Consider the following 18,995-nt stretch of genomic DNA (forward strand, 5'->3'; position numbering starts at 1 on the left):
TTACAATGTGAGGCACTATGATAGGAGTTTTGGTGTTTAGTAAGATAAATTTTGATTCATTTATATTTTACTCATATAATATTTTCCTTTTGATGAAAATGAGGGTTAATTTCTGATTTGTTTTATGTTTTATTAAATAGTCACTTTTTGGTTTTTTCAAATTAGCTTCTGCAATTGTGTTGTGGTAAATAATTTAGGTATTTATTAGAATACATTTTGATTCATTTGTGCCTAAATTTCGGTTAATTTATGTTTTACTCATATTGTAAGACCCTGAATTTTAAAAAATTATTAAATAAATTATTTATGATCTATTATATTTATTTAAGAATATATTTTTAGAGATTTTTATATATAAGCCGAGTAAATTCTTATTTATTATTTAGAGTTCTTATAGTTAAAAAATAGTGAATATTTCATATGTCTTAATTTTAAGTATTTAGATTTTTAATCTTATTTTATAAATAAAGAAGAATTAATTTACTTATCTCTGATTTTTATTAAAATAGTATTTAACTAAATATAATTTACCAATTTGGTAATTAAAAAGTATTTTAAAGATGAATACTTTAAATTTAATTTGATTTTTAATTATTATTCTATCTTTTATTTATTTTATAAAATCACACTACTATCCCCATTTTTAATAAAAATACCTAAACTAACCCACACCATCCCAAATCCTAACACTACTACCCTTACTCACTCAACCTCACTCACGGTCACAAACTCACATACACTAAACACAACCTACCCAACAACTTAAACAGAAAGAAGAAAAGAAAAGAAAGAAGGAAAGGGAAAGGCCGTCGCATCGCCGTTTGTGCCAACGCTGAGGAGACCGCGCGGAAAAGAAAGACGCGCAAAGGAGGAGGCCACGGGTTGCCGGTTTGTCCACGAGCCGCCTCCAGAACCGCGAAGAGAAGAAGAAGCTTGCACCACCGTAACCTGTCGCCACCGTTCGTCCTTGCCGCCGCCAGCTGCGCCGTCGGGAAGAGGAGATGCGCGAAAGAGGGAAGGTCGATTCTGTCACCACCGCCGCGTCGCGCTCCATGTTGACGCCGCCACGAGAGAAGGATGTGCGAGGGAGGAAACAGAACTGCATGGGAGCTCAGCCATGGAGAGAAGAGATGCATGTCGGATCTGTCACCGCCGGTCCGCCCAGCCGACCCGTCGCCAAATCACGTCACCGTCTGTGAAGCTGTCTCCGTCGCCGCTACCGGAGGTCGCCATCGGAGCCGCTGCTCCACTTCTGTCATTCTTCATTTTACAGTGAGTTGACCACGCCTTGAAGCTCTTTCTGTAATCATTCTAACTATCTGTGGTTAAGGATTCTGATGTATAGATGTCGTAGGGTTAATTTTATGAGTATGCATGTCAAAAATTAAGGTTGTTGCTGAGCCACTGAAGCTCCTGGCCGCTGTCGGAGCTGCTGCCGGTTAAGTTTAGGGTGGCTGGCGTGTCATTCCTTTATTCTAGTAAGTGTTTATATCTCGAAATCCTCGCCTTTGATTTTCTGTTATGTGTTTTGAGGTTTCCATGATATTGATGTTTTAGGAGTTAATAACCGGGGTTGCATGTTGTGACTTAAAGATGTTTATGCTGTTGCGAAAGGGTGCGGGCTATGAATTAAAGCTGTCGTTGGTTTCGAGACGAGATGAAAGGAATTCGTTAACGCGTTTGGGTTATGGGTTCACTTATCGAGGTAGGGGTCTTTTCAAAGAACTTAATTTTATGATTTGGAGTTGTTATAAATAGATATTAATGTGATAAATGTACTTTTGGTGATTGTATAAGCCTTATGTATTGCTGGGCTGTTTTGTGATGAATGTATTTGTGGTTGGATTGAATGTTGTTTGATTTGGTTATGCGGTTGGTTGCTGAAATATTTCATTACAATTTTGGAAAACGAGTTGGTTCATTGAAAAGGGATTGAGTTTGGATTTGATCTCTTGAATTATAAGAAGGATATGAATTTTCGAAATTAGTCTGATTTTAAACTGATTTGGTTTTGAACCCGTGGAAAGGATTGTATACTGGTTTGGTTGGGACCCGAAACGGGTGGCAAAGTCCAAGTTTTAGGGGAGGTGCTGCCAAAATTTTATGAAATTCAAGATTTTGTTTTCAAACATGATTTAGAAAAGGATTGGATTTGAGAGGTTCTATTGTTTGGTTCTTGATTTATTAAGAAACAGGTGATTCAAGTTTAATCTTTTAAGGAAAGCTTATGTTTTAAGTTTGATTTAAACATGAGGGGACCTATGTTTTGCGGTTTGGTAAAAGAAGTACCCTTGGAGGATTTTTAGCCGATTTTAAAGAAAATTGAACTTTGATTACTTAATTTCGCATTACTTTTGAAGTATTCTTTGAATTTTAACTAAACAAATATGAGCCTTTGGGAAAGTTTCCGATTTAAGAATGAAAACAAATTGGGTTTTTGGACTTAAATAATGTTAGTTTTGAAACTGGTTCAGAACTTTTGGCCTACATGCCTTGGTTTTGGTTTTAAGTCTCCATTTTAAATGATTTCAATTTGAGTAATTATGATTCCGAGGATTTCTAAAGAGTTTAAGAAGTGAGGCAGGTTATTCTTCCTTAAAGTCTTGTGTTTCTTCTCAAAGAAAGTTTCATTTTCAGGTGATGATTGAAAGTCTCTTGGAAGTTTTGTAAAATGTTATATTAAGCGACTAAGATTTAAAAAGGAATTGATTTTGACGAAAGTTGAATTATGAGTTTGAAGAGATTTGAGAAATAAAAGGTGACTTATGACTTGAATAATGATTGGTTTGATATGAATTGTTAATTAAATGCAGAAATGATGATGGATGAATGATTATGAATAAACATATGTGGCTTCTGCACGTTTATCTGAGATACGAGTTTCCTGGGTAAAGAACCATGACTTGCCATCACGTGTTCCAGGTTGGATCTCGATACTCTGTTGACCTTACGTCGTAAGGGTGACTGGGCACGTATAAATTCCCGGGTATAGATAGCCCCCAATGAGTGATTTGAATGATGTATGAATGTAAAATCTATGCGTAGACTCATGGGAATGCGCGACGGAGGACAGTCTAAGGACAATTCAAACTTATCGGGTTGGCTGGATAATCGACAGATGAGCCTCATCAACCATAGGACAGGCATGCATCATCTGCATTTGTATGCTTTGTTTGGGTTTAAACATCTTTGGGTTTGCCTAATTGCTAAACTGTTCTTAACTACTACTTGAACTATTTGCTATAACTGCTACCTACTTGTGCTTTCCTTGTCTGTCTTGCCTGTGTTTGTCCTGATGTGCTACATTTGAGAACAAACTTTGGTGCTGAATTAATGATTGTGTTGTTGATTGCGTGGTTGGTTTCTGTTCCGAGGGTTACCTGAAACTGTAGGTCGATCTCAGATGAGATCTTCTGTACTGGTCGGCGCAGTTGTGTCTGACTTGTTGGACTTGGTGGTTGCACTGATCCTTCGTCACCGGAGGGTGGTGGTACCTGCGAGGGACTCCAATGCTTAAGTTAGCAAGGGTCTTAAGCAGGTTTTTTATTAGAATCAGACTATAAGTTATACCTGGGTGCTCCAGTGTATTTATAATGGCGTAGAATGATCTTTCTTTGGGATAAGATAGTTATCTTATCTTATCTTTGAGTGAAGTTATCTTATCTTTAAGGGAACCACCTTTATCTTTCTAGGCTTTGGGTTGCCTTTAGATTTGGGTCGTGTTGCTCTTTTTTGGGCCTTCTTGGGCCTCTGTAACAATTTGGCCGACCTCTTTCATAAAGAGGTCGGATAGTCCTGGTCTGAACAGGTCGGTCGATTTGTCGTTGATCAGCCCGGGTCATATAGCTCGACCCAGGACATGAACAGTTTCTGATTGAGATTTTCTTTTAAGAAAGGAAAGGTTTCGGATTTCTGAAAGATTAAACATTGTTTCTTTGAAAAGGTTTTGAACGTTTAATTATTGGTTTTTAAAAGATTCATAAGGCAATGATAATCACTGAGCTTGAAAACAGTTTTCTTATGACAACTTTGAAACTCTGTGGTGAGACCGTATGGTTAGGTTCTCACCCCCTACAGCTTTACCTTTTCAGGAACCAGAAGAAGAAGCATTAAGAGGATTTATACTGCGTTTGGTTTATATGTTGTTGAATTAATTAGATTATTTTCTTCCCTCGTCTTTTTTATTACAATTTTGTAAGAGGGATAGGAATTATATATTTTATATATATTATATTATAAGATATTATGTAAGAAGTCTTGTATTTGAATCTATGTGTTTGTTTTTTTTTAGATAAAGTTTTTATTTTCGGTTTTCAAAGAAAGCATTGATACGGCGTTGAGTCACAGGCTTCTATTTTAATATTAAGTATATAAAGTAGTCGTAATACTTCTTGCTATCAGAGTTGCGCAGCCGGAAGCGTGACTTTCTGGTAGTAAGGGTGTTACACATATAATATTTTTCCTTTGATGAAAATTAGGGTTAATTTTTTATTTGTATTATGTTTTATTGAATAGTCACATTTTGGTTTTTCAAATTAATTTCTGCAATTGTGTTGTGGTAAACAGTTTAGGTGTTTATTAGAATACATTTCAATTCATTTGTGTCTAAATTCTGGTTCATTTGTGTTTTTGCCGTTGTTGAGATTTTATAGATACATTCAATCTATTCAGTGTGAACCTAGATTCATTCAAATTAATGTGATCTCAATATAGTCCAGATATTTCCAACAAATAAATCAAAAGGAATTTAAAAAAATATTTTCAAATATAGGATTCTATAAATGTATTGATTGAAAATATTTATTTATCATTCTCTTTAGTTCTATAGAAAATATTTCATTTAAATTGTAAGAAGAATGATAAATAAATGTATTGATGCATCCACGGTTGATTTTGTACCTTTGGAGCTTGTACTTATCCTCCAAATTATGACCAAACAGGATTATGCCCAAGTTGTAGGGGACCAATTTAATACTTTTCCCCCACATACACACATTAACATTTACAAAGAGTGAAAGAAGTGTTTGTATTTTTTTAATTTCTTACAAAATAGTGTTCAAAAATATCAATAGAAATTCATTACAATTTAGAAGATTAAACCTATTTACTTTCTATATCCCCATATGAAAATCTATAAAAAGCACTTAAGATGGCAACGGATGGTTTTGAGATTCTTATCCCTTCAGATTCTTCAATGACCTTGTCTCTCAATTTATTTATCTTGTCCAAGAGAATGGTTGGACCATATTCAACCTGAAAACATCAATTTATTCCTAAAATTGAAAGAAATTTATTAATATGTATTAATTTAAAAATAAAGGATCAATTATGTTTAATGATACTTACATGTTTCCAGTTTTTACATTTGTATTTTTTCTTTTTGATCTTTTTGGGATCGATTATTTCCAACCATTTCATGACGTATATTCCGCAATCTCAACTAATAAAGAAATAAGAAAATAAAATATGATTAATAAGACAAACACAGAAAAGCACAATAAAACATATTAAATAACACTACTATAGCAAAGAATAATAGGAAGATTGATACGTTGTTTATTTACTATTGATCGAAATATATGGTGCATCAATGCCCTTTTCGTTGTCCACCAAAGATTTTTCCCAGCATAGACCCTTATTTGAAATACTATCAAGCTCTGAAAATGATAGAAATCCAAATATAAGAAGCACAACACAAAACCAGTAAAATAAAAAAATAAAAAGTGCACTTCAATTCAATAATAATTGCACGAAAATAAGCATACAAACATGCTCAATCAGGCATAAAAAGTGATTGGTATGATTTAATTAGAGAAAAAGCACTAGAAATAAGAGATTTCATAAGAAAAACAAAAATATGTATTATGTAAATAACTTACAACATATTTATTCAAAGCTCTTCTCTTGTCAGACACTTTTTTTTATTGAGTCAAGCATATGAAAAACCTTTTGAACATTAGCAATTCACAACCACCAATGTGTTCCATAACAAATTGGTGCAAACAGCTGAAGTTTGGGCAAATAATAGAATATTTCAGTCTAAATGATACCAAATGACAGAATTATTTAAGAAGTTTTAGAAATCATAACTTACAAATATATGGGATGCTATTTTTTTGTCCTGAAAAGGTAGGTAGTCCTTAAATTCATTTATTTGAAAGGTCTTCTTAGTGTTTGGATCAATGTACTTGTGCTTATGCTTCGACAACATGAAATTCTGCAAAATGAACCGAAATATGTTTCTTGTATCATACCATACATAATCAAATTGAACCAAAATTAATGATAAACTTTAATGATAGCTTACCACAATGTTTGTTGGGAAGCAGTATATTTCATCATCAAATCTGTGACATTTTTCGTTGTTGAGAAGCATACACAGTGTAGAGACCACCTATAGGACCAAAAATCATAAATGTTAATATAATAACAGAAGAATTTACCATATTTTCTATGTGTTCTGTGGGTCTTAGAGACATGAAGTGGCATCTACTTCCCTCTAAGTGAGCTTTGTGGTCCAAGAGGAATATGGTATTGAACTCATTGCTTGACCCATCTTTGTTAGTCTTGACATGCGTCATCCACTGATAAAAATTTTCCCTTAGATCCTCTATTATTTTCTTTTCTTCTATCAGAGTATTGTACTTTTTAAGGGTGCTCAAACTCGGTTATGGACTTGTTTCCTTCGCATATTGTAATGCTGTTGCCATCTCAGCATCCATCACCACCTCTACGAAATTTTTAATTTGTGTTATTGTTGGTGCAGAGCTCGATGAACTTATGCCAAGGTAGAATAAAGGTGTACCAAAGTCATCTTTCAAATGCACTACAAGATGACAGAGGAAAGTTTACAAAAATAATCAAAAAGTATTATGGTATAACATCAAAATTAATAAAAAATATTTTCAATAGAACTTACTCATTAACAGGAGCTTCTTGCTCTTATTCCCTTGTCGAAGTTTTTGCAGAGGCTTGCTGTTGAGATTGTGGATGGCAACTAGATTACATGGTAAAGTGTTTTAAAATGAATTGAAATTATTAAAATATAGCATCAAACTAATAAAAATGATTTTAAGTAGAACTTAATAATTAACAGAAGCTTCTTGCTCTGATTCCCTTGCCAAAATTTTTGTGGAGGCTTGCTGTTGAGGTTGTGGAGGGCAGCTGGATTACACAATAAAGTGTTTTAAAATGAACCGAAATTATTATTATATAGCATCAAAACTAATAAAAAATATTTTAAGTAGTACTTACTTATTAATAGAAGCTTCTTCTGTTTGAGTTTGTAAAGGGACAGAGGTAAAGATTTTTACTTGTTTTAGTTCTTCCTTAAGAGAACGTAGAAGAGCAATTGCAATAGAAACTCTAATAAAGGTAAACAAAAAATGAGTTAATATGCAATAAAGTAAATTGTAAATCTGCATTAATAAAATATGCACATTGATTAGAATAGGAAAGTAAATTAGAAAACTCACATATATAGAGGATGAGACTGACTTTGTCATCGAATTACAAGGATTTATTTTATACGATCAGTTATAGGGCTATTCATAGTAAATAAAATTATGTGTCAATAATTAAAAAAAATTATTATTATCTAAATTTAATAGAGCAATGTAAGTATGTCAACTTACATAGTTGTAGCTTGTAAACTCTATTTTTCCTTTTTTTTTCTGCCATTTTTTTCTTGTAAAAGTCATCAGGTGTATTTTTTCTAATAAAAAGGATACAAAATTAAAATCATCAACTAAGATATTCTAATTAAAAGTAGAAGTAGTAAATAAATATTAAGAGAAATTACATGGTATTGTTCGGTGCATTTACAAACCGTTCCAAGCTTGTCTGTGTTTGAAACACGGGTTCATTTTCGCTGTCCAAATTTACAATTGACAGTCTAAGAAAAAAAATTATTCAGTAAAACCAAAGAAATTTCATCAGGCTTTAGCATAGAAAGAAAAAGAATGTTATATAAGAAACTAAATCTTACGTCTGTGATGAATCATATTGCACATCTGTCGAGTCGCGATTATTTTGTTGTGTTTCTGTCTGAACAACTTTTCTTTATGCAGGACTGTCATTCTTTTTCTTCATCCTTTTTTCTGTTTCTTTTCTTTCTTTTTTTCTTTTTTACTTATCTCCTCTATTTCTTTGCTTCTGAAAATTCATACAAAAAAATTTGATTTAAAATTAGGATGAACCTTAATTCAAAAAGAAATAAACTGAAATTTTTAAATGATTGCAACATACAACCCATATTTGAAAACAAGCAGAAAAATAAGAATGATCAAAGAAACTATAATGAAAATAATGTAATTGGTTGTTAGTTGGAGCAATAGTAAAATTCTAGTTTAAAGATCCTATATTGGTTTTCAATAATGTTACTAGCAGCACAAACTATTCTCCAAGTCAGGGAAACGAATATCAACAAAAACACATTGATCGTATACAGCTGATAAATATTAGAGCTATAACTAACTAAGAAACCACACGTGAACAAGTTTAATAATTCAAGCGAAACAAAATCAAATAGACCTAAATTAAACAAGAAATGAACCGAAATTTCTTAACGAATAAAAATTATGATCAATACTTAACAGCAGCATGAAGTGAACCTCGGTTAATTCATAAATGAACCAAAATTAGTTTAGATTTGAACAAGTAGTAAAAAAGACTCAATTATTAATAAAAACATATTAAATGTATACAACTGACAAATATCAGAGCTATAACTAACTAAACAAGCAGATATGAACAAGTTCAGCAAATTCAAGCAAAACGGAACTAAATGAACCTCAATTAAACTAAAAAATGAATCGAAATTTCTTAAGGAATAAAAAATTTGATCAATACTTAATAGCAACATCAAGTGAACCTCGGTTAATTCACAAATGAACCGAAATTAGTTCTGATTTGAACAAGCAGCCAAAAAGACTCAATCATCAACAAAAACACATCAAATTTATTTCTGGATCCAAATGAACCTCAAATAAACTAAGAAATGAACCGAAATTATTTATCAAAACCAATAAACTAACAGCACAATTTCATTCAATGCCCTTGATCAGGATACTGAGCACATGAGACGCCTAATTCTATTCTCAGACTCTGTCCACTTGAAGGACAGGTGGCTTATGGACTGAGGAGACTGTGCTTATTGTTGTCGGCAATAAAAAGCATTTCTGGATAACGAGGATGAATGTCGTCTTAAATTTCAGCAGATTTTCCTTCCTTTCAACAATCTTCTCTAGCACAGATTTTGTCAAAGACGCCAAAGTAGCACCTTTAAAGCTGTCAATAATTTTCTTCTGCTACTCATTTATTTTGTTATACACAACCTTTTCAGGAAAATTAGCCCTACAATAGCACTAGCACCGAAATAGTTTAATATAAACAAATTAATATAAAAATAATAGTAAAACTTTATTGATAGAATATAGTAGAAAAGCCTTGTTTTTTATCGCTTGAATTTAGGCCCAGTGCATCTCTTATCTTGGCAGGAGTTACATAGATTTTCCTACAGCGCTTCTCCAAAAATCCTTTATAAAGATCGAAGGAAAGTATCAATTACCTCAAGAGCTTGTGTGAGACTTTTAGTGATGGGATATGTCTCAGTCCACCAAATTCCATTTCTTCGGCAATAGCTTTTTTTCGATTACTCATGTTGGTGAATACTATAGCTATCGTTCTTGTTGAGCATCCCAAATCGTGAATTTTCTGCAAGGATTTAAAATATTATGTTATATGATATATTTATAATATAAAAATAGAGTTGATTTAATGTGTATACGCTTACATCGTAAAGTGGCTTCTCCTTTTTTTAGATGGTCTTCTTTGTCATTTTGGTTGTAAGGAATAAACAATTTGGCCAATACTTTAATAGCAGCATCAAGTGAACCTTAGTTAATTCACAAATGAATCGAAATTAGTTTAGATTTGAACAAAAATTACCTAAACAACCACACATGAACAAGTTCAGCAAATTCAAGCAAAATGAAACCAAATGAACCTAAATTAAACTAAGAAATGAACCGAAATTTTTTAAGGAATAAAAAATTTAGTCAATACTTAACAGCAGCATCAAGTGAACCTCAAATAATTCACAAATGAACCGAAATTAGTTCATATTTGAACAAACAGTCAAAAAGACTCAATTATCAACAAAAATACATCAAATTCATTTTTGGATCCACATGAACCTCAAATAAACTAAGCAATGAACCGAAATTATTTATAAGAACCAATAAACTAACAACACAGTTTCATTCGATGCCCTATTTACAAAGAAAAATAAGAAAAAAATTGAATCAAAGAAACTCGATCTACTAAAATGAACGAACTCGATCCACTAAACTCTAAACCGAACTAGTAGAAATACCAAAAATGCGAGAAATACGAAGGATAAAACTGAACATAATAATGAATAAGTAATTTTATCAGTATGTTGAGAAAACTTTGTTGTTCTTTTTTTTGTGTTTTTTATTAATGATCTCAAACGCAGCACTGGATTTTTCTATAGTTTTCGCATAAAATTTGAAAGATTTTTGAGAAATTTCAAATTCTATAAGTAACTTTTTTGGTGTTTTGGGCACATGTTACATGCTCTTTTAATAGTTAAACTTAAATGACAATAAAACTTAAATATGTAGTAGATCTAAAAAAATATATGCTCTTCGAACACCATATCATTTTTTTTATTTAATGGTGAGATTCTTTTGTTTTACATATTGAGATAACCTATTTTTTTATTTTAGAAGATTTAAATTTTTTTGTACACGTTTATAATGAAAGAGTAGTGACTAATAAAGGATAACGAATTTAGATATCCATAAAAATTAACTATTAAAATCTGAATATAGGTCTTTAAACTTACATATGAATTTTAATTTAATCTTAAAATTTTAATTATTTTATTTAATCCTCAAATTTTATAACCGTAAATTATATTACATTAGTTCCTGAGAGAATTTCTAACACACAAACATTAATAAACATACAACACTGACATGAATAATTAACACCAAAATAATGTAATTTTGGTTTTGGCTTTGTTTTGGTCGTCAAATAATCTAAAAATGTTGTATCATTTTTTTTTTTTGAAAGAAAAATTTTAATTGACAGTATTATATAGAATCCAGTGTAATATCTAATTGTTCATATCAACATTTCTTTAACATTATTGTTTTAGAGATTAACATGAGTTATATTTATAAAATTTAAAAATTAAATGAAGATCATTAAAATTTTAGAACTAAATTCAAAATCACCTATAAATTTAGAGACCAAAATTAAGTATTATTTCGATTTTGTGTTCTTGGTATATAAATTTTTAGCTTTTAATTAAAAAGCACTTAGTTGAAAATTTCTAAATTTTGACACTAGTCTTAATTTTGTTTTAGTAGATAAGGATTTTTGTGTTTGATAGAGTAGGTGTCGTGATATACTTTTCCTTACTGATATGATAGAGAATACCAACGTGAAGAACGGCTTCCTCACAACCCTCGCCAAAAAATGCAACACCCTCACCCAACTGAAGCAACTTCACGCCCACATTCTCCGATGCCGCGTGAAACACACGCCCTTCGCCATCGCCCCTCTCCTCTCCGCCGCAGCCTCCTCCAACCACTTCTCCTACGCCTACTCCATCTTCTCCACGCACCACCTCATTCACCGCAATACCTTCATGTACAACACCATGATCAGAGCCTACCTTCAACAAGCCCATTCACCCCTCTCCGCAATCTCCTGCTACGTCTCCATGCTTCGAAACGCCATTGCCGTTAACAACTACACCTTCCCGCCTCTCATCAAGGCTTGCATCGCACGCAATGATGCTGTTGTTGGTCGTTTGGTGCATGGCCATGTCGTTCACTTCGGGTACTGTGAAGATCCCTTTGTCTTGAGTGGGCTTATCGAGTTTTACTCCGCTTTATGCCACGTGGACACGGCAAGGCTGTTGTTCGATAGAGCAATGACGAAAGATGTGGTGGTTTGGACGGCCATGATCGATGGCTACGGCAAAACTGGAAACTGTGAGCATGCAAGAAAGCTGTTCGATGAAATGCCTGAGAGAAATGTTATATCGTGGAGCGCCATGATGGCGACTTATTCGCGGGTTAGTGACTTCAGGGAAGTGCTGGCTTTGTTTGGAGACATGCAAAATGAAGGCATAAGGCCGAACGAGTCGATACTCGTTACTGTTCTTACTGCGTGTGCGCATCTGGGTGCGCTCACGCAGGGAATTTGGGTGCATGCCTATGCCGTGGGATCCAAGCTTGAGTCGAATTCAATTCTGGCTACGGCTTTGGTGGATATGTACTCTAAATGTGGATGTGTGGAAGCTGCTTTATCAGTTTTTGATCGGATTGCATCCAAAGATGCTGGAGCATGGAATGCTATGATTTCTGGTGTTGCCTTGAATGGTGATGCAAGGAAGTCTTTAGAGTTGTTTCGCCAAATGGTTGCTTGTGGAACTAAGCCAACCGAGACCACATTCGTGGCTGTCCTTACTGCTTGTACTCATGCAAAGATGGTTAAGGAAGGCCTTCAATTGTTTGATGAAATGAGTAGCATTTATGGCGTCGTGCCACAGTTGGAGCATTATGCATGCGTGATTGACCTTTTGTCCAGAGCTGGTATGGTGGAGGAAGCCGAGAAATTCGTGGAGGAGAAGATGGGTGGACTTGCCACTGGTGATGCCAATGTCTGGGGTGCACTTCTGAATGCATGTAGAATTCATAAGAATCTTGATGTTGGAAATCGAGTATGGAAGAAGCTGCTTGATATCGGCGTAGCCGACTGCGGTACTCATGTTCTTACATACAATATATACAGAGAAGCTGGGTGTGATGCAGAGGCAAACAGAGTTAGAAGTAGGATTTCGGAAGCAGGGATGCAAAAGAAACCCGGTTGCAGCATAATAGAGGTTAATAACGAAGTCGAAGAGTTTCTTGCAGGAGATCATTCTCATCCGCAAGCACAAGAAATGTGGAAATTGCTTGATTCTATTTTCAAAATTTCCAATCTAGAAACCTTATGATGGGTGTAAGTTATTGTTCACACCCGAATTGTTTGCTTGACTGGAAGAGAGTGAAGTCGTTCTCACTTTGCCTCATTTGTACATTTTTTTTGCTATAGATCCCAAATCTAATACACCAACATTCCTTCAAAATCTTTTTCCCGATCCAAGTAAAGGAACAAACGGAAGGGCGAGAAAAGGATTTACATTTACTACACATCATGCCTTGTCTTGGCTAAAAAGAATTAAACATTGTAAAATGTCGATTAATCCGATTCCGATCTAAATAACGTTTAAAGCTTTGTGCTCGCATGTTGAAAGTATTTCCGCAGCATGAACAAAATAAAGTGTGCAAAGGAACAGCGAGCTGTAGATAGGAACAAAAGATTTTTTTTAACTATAACCATGATACTAAATAGAAAAGATGTACCAAATAAACCAAATTAGCACACTTAGTACCTACGTTAAACATGACAAACATAATTTATGTAAAATACACCCTCGTGGCAGCGGGCAGCAGCCAATCATGGTCCCATCAGACCAAACAGTAACACATTTGGCCGCATAGACCGTGGAAATGCCTCTAATTCGTCACTTACAAACTCACATCAGAACCCTGAAAAACTGGGTAGTGATTAGGATTAGTAGCTGTTTTGCCATAATTGTTGGGACTGCTTAGCTGGTTGGTTTTGTGAACCACCCAAGTTTGCTTCCCTAGGATGCTGCTGCTGCTGAGGTTCCAAAGAAACGCCAGCCTGAGACTGGTAGAAATTAGGGTATCCAAGGGATCCGAAATTCTGTGAAGGCTGCTGCTGTCTTTGCCGAAATCCACCTTGTTGATTCTGTTCCGGCAAGTTGAAATACATGCTGGGAGGAAGTGCAGACACTGATCGTGATCCAGGTCCATGAGGCCACATTACAGAGTTCTCATTCTGGCAGATAAAAATAAATAAATAAAAGAGAAACAACCAATTCAGCTTCACCAGAAAAAGTGACACAAAATGAACCACGTGTCACATCATCTATATTGTCTTGTGTAAACAGCCTTCAAATGCAAGTTAACAGAATTTCATTTTTATTAACATGTTTTATTTGAGAGCCGACTGTACCTGTTGTAGTGACATCAGATGACTGTTGTCCTTAAACTGGGAACTTATAACATCATCATATCCAATGGTTGTTCCAGTAGGAGCAGTAGGGGGGTTCAAAGGAAAATTTCCTCCAGGAATGTTTGTTGAACTTCCAAACCCATATCCAGGTGGAATAGCAGTAGACTGAGTCATACTGCTGACAGAAACACCATTTTTATATTGAGGAAGCAATGCTGCCAGAGACTGGGGGTATGTGCTATTTCCAGCAAAGCCCTGCTGAAAAGCCGATGGCATATAGGTATAGCTCTGAGGCAAGATAGGATAGCTAAGGTTGAGGTGCAGAAATGCCACCTGATCTTAGAGCCTGCACATTGACGGGAAAATTATCAAAAACCAGATTTCAGTTTCCATCTTTCCCAGAACAATAACTTCAGGATCTCAGAAATCATAAAAACAAATCTATAACAATGCAGAATACACCCACAAGGCCATGACCATAAGATGTGTCAACTTTAACCAATGTACAAATAATTGATGTTGTAATAGCTGTGGACATGTGAAATTTATGGTATAACATACCTTCGAATATGTGGTTAATGTTAAATGTAATGGAATAGTTCTGCAGCAATTGAATATTAGCGGGTGTACGCGGCGCAGTTTGGATTGGTTTTGAAGAAAAATCAATCCATCCAAAGTATATAATTTGTTGCAGTTTGGATTGGATCGGTTTGATTTTATTTTTAAATATATCATAAGCCAGATTGCTTAGTTTCACTTTCACCATGCATTTTAAAGGTTGCTGATATAAAACTTTATACTCTATAAGCCATATTACTATGTTTCATTCATACAAATCATCTCCCAGCTTGTATACGAAGAAACTTAAATTAGGAAGAATAGAAGGTTCACCTCTGACATTGATAAGGAAGGACCGCCAATTGAAGAAGTGATGTTGCCATATTTTGCATGCATTGATTGTGTTGCTGAAGGGAAAGGAGAGTATGGACTATCCTCCCTTGCAGTTTGAACTGTTGAAGCCAACAGAGAACTGGGCAAAGAATTTGTATACGCCTGCTATAATATCAAAAAGAACTTTAGAGCTGGAAAGCAGAACCACTGGATAACTTTACAAGACAAAAGACAGAAACTAAAGCAATAACTTTACACAGATTCACAATCCCATCAAGGAACACAAAATTACAATAACAAGACTTCCCACACTATCTGGGAGTTGCTATATAGATCAAATGGCGTTTCTGTTTTTCTTCAGAAAACGTTATTTAGATTCTAGGTATTAAATTGGTGTATCTTGCAGTGTTTTTTTTTTGGCCTTCCTCTACTGCTATCTGTTGGTACAAGATGTCAAGATCATATTTTAATGTATAACTGATCCAATGATATTGAAAATTATTTATACAATTTGATCCAATGCTCTACTCTCAATGAAAGGTTTGCAAGATTACAGGGTTGATATATTCTCCAAGGAGTGGACAAAGGCACAGTATTGGCCATCCAAGTTTAAACACTACAAATTTTTTGTCAATCATTTTAAAACCTACTCTAGTTCATTGGAGTTCTAAAATAATATCCAGACATCAAATCAATTTAATCTACATAGCCAACATACAACAAGTATTACCATTACATTAGAGAAGGGACCTAGGTTTTGCATCGGCAAGCTTGTCTGTGGTTGAGGGAATGGGACCTCTGGTTGTTGTGCGGTTTCATAATTAAATCCATGCGAGGATGAAGGAAATGAATATTGATTCTCCTGAGCAGCTTCAGGGGGTTGAGGTTTTAAAGCCTCTTGGGGAACAGATGCTTGTTCGTATGTTTCAACATTCACACCATTTCCATGAACTAAATTTTCACCTGAGGTAGTAGCAAGATGCTCATCCCTGTAATACTCTGGATTTCTGGGAGGAAAAATATCCACAAGAAACTATGAATGGCTAGAATATTGCAGTTCGAAACAACGTAGACCGTCATATAAGAAACATACCTAGTTTCTAAGGATCCAATGGCTGAAACATCTGCCGGTGCAGATGCATCGTCCAAGTTACTTTTGAAGGGCCCAGATGCATATGAGGCAGGTCCCGAAAGCGAAGCATTGTTCGCAGGCCCAAAACTTCCTAAGCTCAGATTCAAGCATTCTGGAGTATGGAGCTGCAGGTGATCTGGAATTACTAAAGAAGGATTGTCCTCATCTGGTTCCGTTGCACTGTTGTCTCTCTGTAAATTTAGCTGCCCCATGTTTGCAGTTACAGATGAAATACCATCTTCGGCTGAAAGAAAGAAATTTAAGAATTATGGCTAGAGTATGTACATCAGCGCATCTCTAATATCATTTAAAAAACAACTAAGACTCTTGTATTAGGAGTGGTTCGCTTCATGAACCAAGTCTAACAAACAATTATAAGTGTCTTGGTGTGTCCCTTGTACAAGCAACAATTACATCGAAAAACAGATATACCTCCTGTGTTATCTTCTGACGTACTTTTAGCAGAAATAGAAGCAGATTCAGTATTGTCTGCATTCTCAACAGAACCATCATCAGCTACATGTTCTTCTAGGTGAGTCCTCTGGTGCCAATTAGCTTCACCATCATATTCTGAATTCACTTGTGGATCAACCGCAGTAGATACACTAATATCTTGTTGGTTCTCCATACGAGGCCATTCATCATCCTGTGGTACGGTAGCATAGCCTTGATCAGTATTTGTCTCTGAAATCTTGGAAGCATGGCCTTGAAATGATTGGGAATTATAATCCAATGGTGCTGGAGGGGCCACAGCATTTTGATGATGACCACTATGGAGAGAAGAGTTATGCATAGGCACCTTGGTCTGTGGTCTACCCATCTTAACAATGTCAGCCATTGAAAGTTGACCAGCATTCCGCACCCATGGAGATTGCAATCCACCCTGTTGTGATGACGATGATACTGCATCACCCATTCCTAATGCAGATGCTTTATTTTCAGTAGTCACAGAATCACTGCAACAATTTTAAACATAAGTTAAATGTCGTAAGTGGGAACTGGAACTCCACCTCAGCTACAGCAGTAATACCCGCATAACTAGGCAACTAGCTGTTTCTGTTTATAGGAAGTATGAAGGAAAAGCTACCTGTAGGATGGTAGTTGCCTGTTCCCATTATTCCCCAACAAACCGGGTGCAGAGCTTCCATAAGCAGGAGTTCCATTTCCCTTCTTGTATACAGGTTTTCCCAGCAGACCAGCATCTAATATCCAAAAATAGCACAGAAAATGTAAGCCATAACAAGAAAACCAGCTTAAGATAAATAATACAAACTCCAGACTCCAGAGCAATGATTTAACAAAAATACATATTGGTCCAAAGACTAGTAAGAAAGAAAAAGGGCATCATTGGCTTACCACTACTGCTGAACTGGTTTGTGCCACTACGTCCACCATGGCGATCTGTGCCAGTCCTAGCACCGCCACGATTTGATGTGTTATTTGTCCCACTAGGCCTGTAATCAGCTGGGTCCTTACTCTGAAATAAGTGCAAAACAGGATGGCAGCGGTTAGCAGAAGCAAGTTAAACTAACCCTTCAAATCCGCTTATCAAAACTAGCATACGACTAATTTATAAGCCTACACGCATAACATGGTAAAAGCATAATACAACATATACAATAATAGCAGGCAAACACACACTCATAGATGAAAAGCCAGAATTCACAAACAGAGAATCAACTTTGAGCAGCAGAAACAATATGCAGACTTCCGACATAAAACGCACCTCTTTTTTCTTCTCTCGTTTGCTCTTCACCTCATGAAAAGTATCTACAGTACACAATTCATAAACATATTAGCAGGAAAAAAAATGATCACCGAACTACTGCACTATCTAAATATATCAACAAGAAGAGCCAATTCATGTCACGTGCAGGTCACATGCCACACAATCCCCTATTGAACCGAAGAATCACAGAAACTCCATAGTGTTTGAGAAAGGAAAACGGCTGAGTTCAGTTCAGTTAGTTTCGGTTCGAACCTTGTGAGAGGAGGCGAGTAACAGCTTCGTCAGGGTCCATGTTGCAGTCGCGGAGGGTGGCGTAGATCTCGTGGTCGGGGAAGGTGGCTTTGAAGGAACGCCGCCCCAATAAGGGGTCGCCTGATATTCTAGGGTTCCGCTGAGCGCGCCAAGAGTTTCTCTTTCTCTTTCTGTCGCCGAGCTTAGGTTTGCAGTGAAAGCAAAAGCGAAAAACTCATTACCACTCTCCCCCGACTCCTTTTCTTCTCTCCCTGTCACCAAATTTTCTTTTTTTTTTTCTTTATTATAAAAAATTGTGGATATTTCGAATTTTATTATTTGTATATTAAAAATGTCACTAAAATAAATCAGAATTTTTTATTTAAATAAATAAAATACAAGTAATAATTACTAAAATAAATAATTTAAAAAATATTTACCAATTTAAATTTTCTAGTCTTATCTCGTTTATACTGTAAACGAGATACCGTATAAACGAGATAAGGCCGTACCGCACCTATAAGTATAAGTCGTTTACCGCGTGACTCTGGCTCCATTTTGACTTAGTCAACCTCTTTCTCCCCTTTTTTTACCCTTTCCTACCATATTTGAGATTGATACGGTGATGGCATGCTAGGCGGGGAACGACGCGGGCATCAACAGACTGAACGAGATGTCGCATTACGTCGAGGCGGCCGACTTCGAGGTTAGTTGCGTTTTGTTCGGTTAATCTTAGTATGTGGACATTGTTAAGGTAGTCCCGTAGTGACCAGCACTGAGTTAAATGCTTTAGAGATTGGAATGTATGATGAATTTAGAACTGTATTTACTTGTGTAAGATTGTTATGACTTAATTAGGATTTGCTTACCGACATGAATAATTTAGAG

At 35.4% G+C, this 18,995-nt stretch overlaps 2 protein-coding genes across 10 annotated transcripts; one reads left to right on the plus strand and one right to left on the minus strand.

The window, feature by feature from the left end:
• The first annotated feature begins 811 nt into the window (after positions 1 to 811).
• On the plus strand, positions 812 to 13,314 carry LOC107483012 (pentatricopeptide repeat-containing protein At5g48910). Of its 9 annotated transcripts, XR_008008368.1 has the most exons (5): positions 812 to 1,272; positions 1,390 to 1,478; positions 1,594 to 1,705; positions 2,814 to 2,922; positions 3,046 to 4,071. XR_008008368.1 is itself a non-coding variant. In XM_052260841.1 (4 exons), exons 3-4 carry the CDS (start codon positions 1,594 to 1,596, stop codon positions 13,034 to 13,036), a joined length of 1,686 nt encoding a protein of 561 aa, XP_052116801.1. In that variant the 5' UTR covers positions 812 to 1,272; positions 1,355 to 1,478; positions 1,558 to 1,593; the 3' UTR covers positions 13,037 to 13,314. The 9 variants fall into 9 exon arrangements, 7 of the variants coding, with proteins under 7 accessions (XP_052116801.1, XP_052116804.1, XP_052116799.1 ...); XR_008008367.1 differs by having other exon boundaries at positions 2,814 to 4,071; XM_052260841.1 differs by lacking the exons at positions 2,814 to 2,922; positions 3,046 to 4,071 and adding an exon at positions 11,463 to 13,314 and having other exon boundaries at positions 1,355 to 1,478; positions 1,558 to 1,705.
• Positions 13,315 to 13,385: 71 nt separating this feature from the next.
• On the minus strand, positions 13,386 to 18,664 carry LOC107483013 (uncharacterized). Its single transcript, XM_052260429.1, is given in 12 exon segments — positions 13,386 to 13,947; positions 14,125 to 14,434; positions 14,436 to 14,470; positions 15,016 to 15,177; positions 15,746 to 16,022; positions 16,109 to 16,391; positions 16,580 to 17,103; positions 17,235 to 17,349; positions 17,504 to 17,624; positions 17,874 to 17,917; positions 18,129 to 18,309; positions 18,596 to 18,664. Coding segments are annotated over 12 exon segments (2,412 nt in total). The 3' UTR covers positions 13,386 to 13,656.
• Positions 18,665 to 18,995: the final 331 nt, after the last annotated feature.

Source organism: Arachis duranensis, chromosome 4 (genome assembly GCF_000817695.3).
Source record: "Arachis duranensis cultivar V14167 chromosome 4, aradu.V14167.gnm2.J7QH, whole genome shotgun sequence".
NCBI lineage: Eukaryota > Viridiplantae > Streptophyta > Magnoliopsida > Fabales > Fabaceae > Arachis > Arachis duranensis.